We start from the raw sequence: 10,274 nt of genomic DNA, 5'->3' as shown, positions 1-10,274 counted from the left end.
AAGTCTAAGCTGAATCAGTAACTGTCTGCTGGAATTCGCTCTTCTGCTGCTGGATTCTGTCTGCTGGATTCTAATCTGCTGGAAAGATACCAGCTTCTGAAATAATAGCTTCTGCTGGAAATCCGTCTGCTGGAAAATATCATCTTCTGAATTATTGACTGTTGCTGGAATTGTTAGCTGCTGGGAATTCGGTTCTCACACATAACAGACTCGGTTTCGGGCTTAGCAGACTGATTCCGATCTAAACCGATCCGGTAAGCATGCATAACACTACCCATGGAAAGCACACTCTTCATGAGGCCACTTCACTAATATTCCGAAGGCGGAGTCAAGGGACAAATGATTCGTATGAGTTTAAATTCGTGTGTCCGTAACAGAGTGCATAAACAGATTTGACACTCAATTTATCTATAATACAAAAATCATAGTCGTAAGCCACAAGCTAAATATATAAGCTTAGTAACATCTTACTTCAAAAATCATACTGTGAAAAATGAAAATGACTCGAATTCAAATTTATCCGGTAAAATCTGAAATAAAATCAGAGTGGTATGACGAAGGACAGGGACTTTAGTGGTTGAAGCACCAAAGTGAATGTGGGGCAAAGGCCACCAAAACCCATTAGCTTTTCAACGTGACTAGCACAAACCCCCATAAATAATTGTAAAGTAATAGCAAGGTTCTTTAAATCAACGTTTAGATAAGTAAATATTCAAAAGACTTTCTTAACCATTAGCTGGCTTGTACTTTAAAAGTTGGGCCAAAACTTACGTGAGACGGTCTCACCAGTCGTATTTTATAAGAGAGATATCTTATTTAGGTCATCTATGAAAAAATATTACTTTTTATGCTAAGAGTATTACTTTTTATTGTGAATATCGGTATGGTTGATTCGTCTCACAGATAAAGATTCGTGAGACCGTCTCGCAAGAGACTTATTATAAAATTTGAACCATCGGTATGGTTGACTCGTCTCACAGATAAAGATTCGTGAGACCGTCTCACAAGAAACTTATTATAAAAGTTGAACCACGACATTTACATAAAGAAAAAAAATAACATACTTGATCCTACCAGTTTGCTTATTTTCAATTTCATAGGTTTTTTTTATATGATCTCATGGATTTTTATCCGTGACACGAATCAAGCATGTCCATTTTTATGATAATAAGTAATATTTTTGACATAAAAGTAATAATTTTGGCATAAAAAGTAATATTTTTGTACTAGTAACTCAAATAAAAAATCTGTCTAACAAAAGTTTTTGTATTTTTAATTTTAGTATTTTAATAATCAAAGATTAATTTTGTTAAACTACCTCCCACTTTTATTTTTGTACTCATGTTTAGTTAAAAAATTGACGTGATATCAGACATATCTACAATTTTTCTAGTGCCAAATCAACATTCCAATAAATAAGATTAAAAAAAATATATCGTTTTATATAGAAAACTTGCCTCGTTAGATAAACAATACTTATTATTATTATTACAATTATTAATCTATTCCCTCAACGAAAATTGATCACCTTAATCGAGGATCCCAACCTAGAACTATTTACGAAATAGGAAATAATTATGCGTATAGACAGGATGAACACTAATCATTATATATCATCGTTCCAATTCAAAAAGCATCGTCACATTCACGCCCCTTTATACAGAATACCAGAAAAATGAAACCAACTTCATGTTGGAAAGACCATAAATCTATGATGTTCAAGAAAGAGAGATTTTTGGGCTCAACAAATACAGCAGTTTCTTGCTTAATTTATTCGACATTTTTCACCACCCTCTTCACTCTTTGCCTCCTTTTTTACCCCTTGAACATCAGATACATAGCCTATATGATTCAAGAACACAACCAAACTCGCACTTTTTTTCAACCCAAAACATTAAATCCTTTGACAAAAACATTGACGAATCCGTTTACGGATAGAGAGAACTGCGACTTGTTCAAAGGGAAATGGGTGCGGCACCGGAGAGGTTCTTTGTACACAAATCACAGCTGCAAAACAATCCCATTTCAAAGAAACTGTTTCATGCATGGAAGGAAGGACAGAGATTTTCTGCACTGGAAATGGAAACCGTACCAGTGTGAAATACCCCGTTTCGACCCCCAAAATTTTCTTACTATCCTGCAAGGGAAGACAATGGCTTTTATTGGAGACTCACTTGCCCGGAATCAAATGGAATCACTACTTTGTCTCTTGTCTATGGTTAGTACTTCAAATTTAACATTTTTCTTCAAAATTTGATCTTCAAACATGGAAACTCGGGCCAACCCCTTAGATCCAATTTTCCACGGCTGGCCAAAGCTAAATATGTCTTTTCACGTGGAACAACGCGTGGGCCAACGTCAGAATAAATATTTGGCTTATACCTTTGAATTTGTTGGAATATTGTTTTTTTTTTTTTTTTCACTCAAAGCATATAAAAAATTTAAAAATTTTTGTTTCGATGTTTTGAGCGTCGTATGATTTAAATTATGCATAAGATATTTAGATCTGATTTATCTTTACGTATATAACACTGACTCCAAATATTCCGGATTTTACAATTATTTAATCTTTCTTGTAAATCCCTACGAACTGATCTTTATCCTTATTTGGTCGTCAAATCAAATTCACTGATCAGAAACTTTGTTCATCGTAAATCGCACTAGATCTAAGCGAAATTTAAGTTGAGACTGGATCGCCGGAATTTTAGAACGAAGTGTTTTAACACTCTTTCCGTATTATTTCTCTACTTCAACTCTGAATTCTTTGAACTTTTTAATAGTTTCAGACTTGTATTTCATTAAATACACATACTCATATATCGATAAGTCATCAATAAAAGTAAAAAAAGTAGGATTGGCTATATCTCGTGCTAATACTTAGTTGGCCACACACATCAGTGTAAATCAAATCCAATAATCATGTGCACGTTCTACTTTTATTGGGAAAAGTGTTTTGGTCATCTTTTCTTTCAGACATGACTCGCATGTTTCAAGAGAGTTTATCTATGACATATCAGACATGTTCTCTCCCACTAGCTTGTGCACCTTCTTTGAGAAATATGTTATAGCCTAACATGCCACAAATGAGCTTTATTTAGACTATCTTGTTTTTTTAGTTTGTTGTTGATATCGTGTTTACTTGGACATCGTTAGTTGGAATATCTTATATTTTTAAGTTATATATATAGTTTTGTAATTCATCTGTTCTAATTAAACATTCATTTTGGTAAATATTTCAAACACATTTAGAAAATAAACAAGAAAATTCGTAGTTTATCAAGCATAGAAATGGAAACAATTTTTTAACTAAGTCATCAACATATAAAGCATATCTTAAAAGTAACTTAAAATTATTGTTTGATACTAAGTAAATATCTCATACGGCATTCGTAAGCAACTCTTGCTCCATTGCCCATCCTCAGGAAGGTCTCACCATTCCTTAATATTCTAATTCTTGTCATCACCTACAAATAATTGTGTAGATGATATCTACATCCAATATCTAATATCCAAGAAGTTGAATTGATTGAGACATTTACTCCAATATAAAACATACATTTAACAGAACTCTTATGTGCTAGATATTCCTCTCAACTGCAGTTCCAATGTCAAGACTTCTTGCCGTGGAAGCAAAAATCTTATAATTTATCGTGCTTTGTGTGCTCTTTAGAAGTGTTTGGAGCTTGCTTCTTACTTGGTTTGTTTTCTTGGAAGGAGCAGAACATTTTTTTCCCTTTTTTTGGGCATTTCTTCATCCTAGATGAGTAGCCCACTAGGAAAACAATATTTTCTTTTTTGATAGCAACTTCATAGGTAGTAAGCATGTTTATAACTCTTCAAGGATGGCCTCCAGCTTGTAAAATATATGATTTGATAATATTTGATATTATGTTTTACATATGTCGCTAACCGTCTTAATTAAAAATTAAATTGAAAATTAAATAAACACCTTTGTTTAACTATTCAATTATTGATAATTAAATTTCTTGTGAAAATCATTTTACCATAAATAATAAAAATCATATTTTAATTAATTTATTTTAAAAGAAAATCTCATGATTATTGTGAGAACCGAATTCCCAGCAGCTAACAATTCCAGCAACAGTCAATAATTCAGAAGATGATATTTTCCAGCAGACGGATTTCCAGCAGAAGCTATTATTTCAGAAGCTGGTATTTTTCCAGCAGATTAGAATCCAGCAGCAGAAGAGCAAATTCCAGCAGACAGTTACTGACTCAGCTTAGACTTGTAACTGAAGCATTAACATGGAATAAAGGCTGTTAATGGCAGATTATGGTCATTAATAGGGAGGCTAACAGTCAGATTTTGACCTATAAATAACACCCTCAAGTCTCTGAAATGAGTTACACAAGCTTTGAGATTATCACTTAAATTTCGAGTTAAGAGAGAGTGCCTTTGTCAAGCGGTAAAATCCAGTAGCGAGAGCAGCCAAATTCCAGTAGACTTCAACCGAAACTTTATAGCAAATCACAGTAAGTGGGCTTATATATAAATATCTTGAAATCAGTTTGATAATGCTGTTTTAAAGTACAGTTTCTGTATGTGTATTTCTGATATATGATTTTGAAGCACTGAAACTCCCTAGTGAACTAATGGTAGGAATATATATTCTGAACATTTCTGAATTCTGATTCTGATTCTGATTCTGGCCTCGCCCCTTAGAGGAGAGAACATATAGGGGACTGATATCAGTTTAGCCATGAAATTCACTAACGTGCTCAGTGCTTACTAATTCTGATTTCTGTTCTGAAACCGGTGATTTCTGAATTCTAATTTCTGTTATGAGAAGATGAGTTTCTGTATATTATTGTATTACTGTTTCTGTTGAAAATGATTTCGAAAACTGGGAGTTATTCCCGCCCATGCTTACTGAGTGACAATCATATCACTCACCCACCAAACTCATATCAGATAAGAACGAGAAAGAAAAGTTAGAAGAAGAAGAGCAGATTCAATTTTGGGGCTGGTGATGAAGATTGTTGTTCTCAGTTCTGATTTATATTTTAAATTCCGCTGCATCTGTTTAGATATTGTAATTCTGGTTTTACATTTCCGCTGTAAAACATTATTAATTGAGTTGTATCAGACATTGAATATTCAGTATTATGAATAAAAGACTGGTTTCTGAATTTTGTACTTCTGAGGCTTGTTGTTTTCGAATGTAAATTTGAGAGCAACGCCGGTGTCAACTAACCCCCGTTCCGAGGCGTGACAATTATAATAAAATTATTTTCAAAAGCATATTATTCAATTTTCATAAAATATCAATTTTGACCAATAATTTTAAAAATCATAAAATTGCAACCAAGCCCAAACTTTTCAAGCCCATGGGCGAAGGACTACTCGAGATCATCCGGGAATCCCCCACTTCAGCTATACCCGCTACCCCAAATTTTCGGGCAGCTACCGACGGGCATCCCGGTTTCGTGCAAGGGAAGCGCACTGCTCCTGCACGAAATTGCTATGTATTAATTTTTTAATTTTATTTTTAAAAAATCACATCTGGAAAGTCTCTGTTGCCCAGATTTGCAATGGTTGCGCGCATGTGCGCACACGTGTTCTTCCTGGAACTGTTCGAGGCAAGAAGGCGTGGAATTTTTTATTTTTACTTTTTGAAAAAACTTTCAGGGCATGAAATTTAGGTTTTTTTATGGAGTTAGAAACAATTCGTTCAACACTATTTAAACTATAGAAAATGATACAATCGAGAAACCTTGGCGCTGATACCACTGTAGGAGTACAGTTTTCTTGCACCCAAGGCGCAACGAAATTTTTAAAATTTTAATTTTAATCTTTAAAACATTCCTTGGGCATCATATGATTTAAACCAATTAGTAGGATGTTTAAATCTGATTTATCTTTGTGTATATAACGCTAGATCCAACTATTCCGGATTTTAAGTGGATATAGCCGTTCTTGTAAATCGCTACGAACAGATCTTCATCCTTCTTCGATCATCAAATCAAGTCCACTGTTAGAACTTTTGTTTATCGTATAGACCGCACTAGAGATCTAAACGGAGTTTGTATTGAGATTGGATCGCTGGAATTTCAGAAATCCGACGATGTTGCAGTGGCGGAATGGTGGAAGGGTGGTGGCTGAAATTTTGTTCTCCAAAATATGGGATGGCCAATTTTTATTTTGAGCAGAGAAAAGAGACATTTCTGTAAAAATTATGCTATTTCATGTAACCTTAATGAAATATTTATAAGTTTTAATTTCTCATAAAATCAAGAATCCTATTTGAATCAAGATATTGTAATTCCCACTACAAGATATTCTGCATACAACAACGCACACATGACAATGATTTTTGTGAAAAACCGTTGTCCTACGTTTTTAACAACAATTTTAGCGAAAACCGTTCTTTTGGGGGTCAAAGACAACATAAAAACCGTTGTCTTTGAGCGCGTGGTTTTTGAAAAAACAACAACGATTTTGAAAAACGTTGCCATATTTAGCGACGGATTTTCAAAAACTGTCGCTGAATTTAGCGACATTTTTATGAAAATCGTCGCTAATTTAAAATGAGCGACGATTTTGTATTAACTGTCGCTAATTTTAGCGACGATTTTAAGTAAAAACGTCGCATGTTTAAAATTAGCGACATTTTTACAACACCCGTCGCTACATATAGCGACGGTTTTGTATAAACCATCGCTACATTGAGCGACGGTTTAAAGCTAAACCGTCGCATCATTAAAACATGCGACGGTTTTTCTAAAACCGTTGCTACATTTGGCGACAGTTTTCCTAACACCGTCGCTACATTTAGCGACGGTTTTATGAAAAACTGTCACTAATTTAAATTTAGCGACGGTTTAACAAAAAATCGTCGCAAACTCTCTACAAATGACCCCATTTTCGGTCCATTTTCCTCCACAACACTTAAAATTTCTCTCTTACACGATTTTATCACTTCACACAACACTTAAAATTTTTCTCACTACTTCATAACACTTAAAATTTTTCTCTCTTACACGATTTTACTACTTCACAACACTTAAATTTTTTTTCTCTTACACGATTTTACTACTTCACAACATTTTAAAATTTTCTCTCTTACACGATTTTAGTTTCAATTGTTAGTTTCTTTTAGATTTATTAAATTATTAAAAGAAATTTTTTTATTTTTCGAAACAAATTAGCGACGGAAATCTTGATTAAAGATCGTCGCTAAAATGAGCGACGATCTTGATTGCTAACCGTCGCTAAAATTAGCGACGATCTTGATTGCTAGCCGTTGCTAATTTTAGCGACGATTTTCAAAAACCGTCGTAAGTTCTACCTACCACAACAAATAAAAACCGTTGTCGTTGAAAAGACTTTCAACAACACCCTCAGTTACAACAGTTTTAAAAAGAATACGACAACGGAGTGTCCATTATTCAAAATCCTTAATGTATGAATTTTCTATTCTTGAAAATATCATGCATAATTAAATTATTATCAAAACATATGATATTATTATTTAATTAATAGATTCTATATTACAAAAAACTTGTGAACTCATTATAACCCCGATCGAATATCAGACTGCGCTGATGTATCGAGCGTACAAATCTCGTTCATAATGAAATTTGAAAATTTCAAATGGACAATTTTGCACTGATCCATTTTTGGTAGATGCCAGTTTTGTGAATTCTTTCACTAGAACAGACAGTTCACTCTTCTCACTTAATTAGTTATTAAGCTAACTTCCACATCTTTATTACATGGAATCGATTTAAAAACTCCTTTATAAACAATCTGTTTGATCTTCATCAAACTATTCGATCTCCATCAAACTATAGTAACCAGATTCAACTCCTTGAACTTTACTATCTCAACGTGAATACAAATTTTAATACTTTTGTGACCCTCAATGGTTCAGGGATATAACTAGCTGTGGGTGCACAACTTCATGTGATTTATAACAACATTTGTTCTTATTCATGCTTACCCTAAATAGTCACATCTTTTTCATCAATCCCTTGATCAAGAATGTCATAACTTAAGTATGATTGCATCCATCGGATCATGATAAGAACGTCTAGTAGCATCACCTCATGATCTCATATGTATCACTGATAGTTCCTGCAAGAACCGTAAGTTATGGTTAGCACACAGTACGGTCTCTTCAACTCATATATCCCGATCGAATCTGCAGCTATTGGTACATCGAAAGTTGCAAATGAATTCAATAATGATATGAAATATCTTTGAGTAGTAACAGTAACATGATATGTGCAACTAAGAAAACACCTTTCCAAAATTCACATTTCTTACTATAGGAAGAGATTCCTTGCATTATTAACTCATCAGATCACAAAGGATATCTTCAGCTGTAAGCGAGCGGTGATTCCCCGACTACAATACATTGATTCCTACATATTTCAAAACTACACCCAACCTCATCACTTGATGATCCTCAATGGAGTCGGTAAACAGATCTAAGTGCATGTTAGTATGTAGAGCCTCTACATTGTTCCAAGTCAAATGACTAATGTGTACAATCATAATCGCGGACTATTCTACTCGATAAGTAATAACCACTTGGACGTTCCGATGGAGAGTTGTTTATTGTATCATCAAATGATCACTCACATATATGAATAGATATCTCTATGTCCTTACTAATAAAACGTGACGTTTATATCATAGATGTTAGTCTCAAACTCAATCGACCTTTATCTTTATTTTAGGCGATTTAATCGATTAGGAATTTATTTAGAATATACAATAAATTTCATAATGAGTTGCATGATCTTACATTGAGAGGCATACCTTATGATATCTATAGTATATTTAAAGACTTTATATATATATATGCAGCTTGCAAGGTATACATATAAAGTAAATGTCATAATTGGATAAAATAGTAAAATATTATTAAAATAAAGATCATTTTTACAGTAAGAATCAATCAAAGCTCAAGTCACAAATTGACTAGTTAGATACTTATTACATGAATGATATGCAACGACAGGGTTAGGTATTATCCCACCTAATTGTGGAATGAAACCCATTTTGGTTACAAGTTAAATGCAAGAAATGAGTTGTTAAATAGGTCTGATACTTGAAATGTACAAACATGCATAGAGCATGGCGTCTGATTTTGTCTAAAGAGAGCGAGAAAAATATGCTTTTCGTGGTTGCTTTCCACATGTTAGTCGGTTTATTAATACTGTATCACAAAATCTTGCAGGCAGAGATTCCAAAAGCGATATATAAAGACGCAGAAGACAGATTCACAACATGGGAATTCAAGAAACATAACTTCACTCTAATGGTGCTCTGGTCTCAGTTCCTCGTCACCGCCACGGAGAGAGTGATCAATGGCTCCGCCACAGGCAGTTTTGATTTGCATCTGGATAGAACAGACAGCAACTGGTCGGAGAAACTAGCGGGAGTCGATTATGCCATTTTCTCAGGCGCCCACTGGTTTTTCCGACAGAACTATTTGTACGAGCATGGGAATCTCATTGGCTGTGTTTACTGCCAGGCACCAAACGTGACTGTCCTCGGGCCGTATTTTGCCATTAGAATGGCGTTTCGGGCCGCGTTTAAGGAACTCAACGACTGCATGAACTGCCGGAACATTTTTAGTATATTGAGGACGTATTCTCCTTCTCAGTTCGAGAATGGGGAGTGGAATACTGGCGGGGTTTGCAACAAAACCGGACCTGTGGGAAAGGAGGAGTTCATCAACAACGTCGGGCCTGATTTGGATTACAGGAAAATTCAAATGGAGGAAGTCGAAACTGCAAGAATTGGAGGGAAGGGAAGTGGGAATCATGTTTTCAAAGTACTGGATGTTACGGAGATTATGCTAATGAGGCCGGACGGGCACCCTGGCCAGCACTGGGGGAATGTATGGATGAAGGGTTACAGTGATTGTATCCACTGGTGTTTGCCAGGCCCGATCGATACCTGGAATCAGCTTATGCTGGAAATGATCAAGAGACAAAATCATTCTAGCTCCACTCGTTTACAGATGTAGCATGAGCTAGAACAAAGTAAATTTTGTTTGGAAAGATTTTGAATGTTAGAGGAAAAATTGGGTTCCACAGATTGAGAGAAATATGTCGAAGATGACATGATCATATATAAAGACATCTATAGAGACTCCAATTAAGAGATGCGGGTCTTGTCCGGTGTAGTATATATCCTCTATTTTGTTATATTAAAAGTAGTTTTATATTTCTCATCCTGCGTGTGTTGTAATAAAAAAAAAGTAGCTTTATGTGTCTTGATTTCTCATTGAATGATT

At 34.7% G+C, this 10,274-nt stretch overlaps 1 protein-coding gene across 1 annotated transcript; it reads left to right on the top strand.

The window, feature by feature from the left end:
- Positions 1–1,599: 1,599 nt before the first annotated feature.
- On the top strand, positions 1,600–10,208 carry LOC142531166 (xyloglucan O-acetyltransferase 3-like). The gene is made up of 2 exons (XM_075637229.1): positions 1,600–2,218; positions 9,210–10,208. The coding sequence occupies exons 1-2, from the start codon at positions 1,676–1,678 to the stop codon at positions 10,002–10,004; spliced, it is 1,338 nt and encodes a 445-aa protein (XP_075493344.1). The 5' UTR covers positions 1,600–1,675; the 3' UTR covers positions 10,005–10,208.
- Positions 10,209–10,274: the final 66 nt, after the last annotated feature.

This window comes from Primulina tabacum, chromosome 17, assembly GCF_025594145.1.
Source record: "Primulina tabacum isolate GXHZ01 chromosome 17, ASM2559414v2, whole genome shotgun sequence".
Lineage (NCBI taxonomy): Eukaryota > Viridiplantae > Streptophyta > Magnoliopsida > Lamiales > Gesneriaceae > Primulina > Primulina tabacum.
This window is presented reverse-complemented; position numbering and strand designations above follow the sequence as displayed.

Coding starts and splice junctions, on each gene's coding strand:
- LOC142531166 (XM_075637229.1), top strand. CDS start 1,676: ATGAAACCAACTTCATGTTGGAAAGACCATAAATCTATGATGTTCAAG. Junction 2,219..9,209: donor TACTTTGTCTCTTGTCTATG/GTTAGTACTTCA, acceptor AAAATCTTGCAG/GCAGAGATTCCAAAAGCGAT.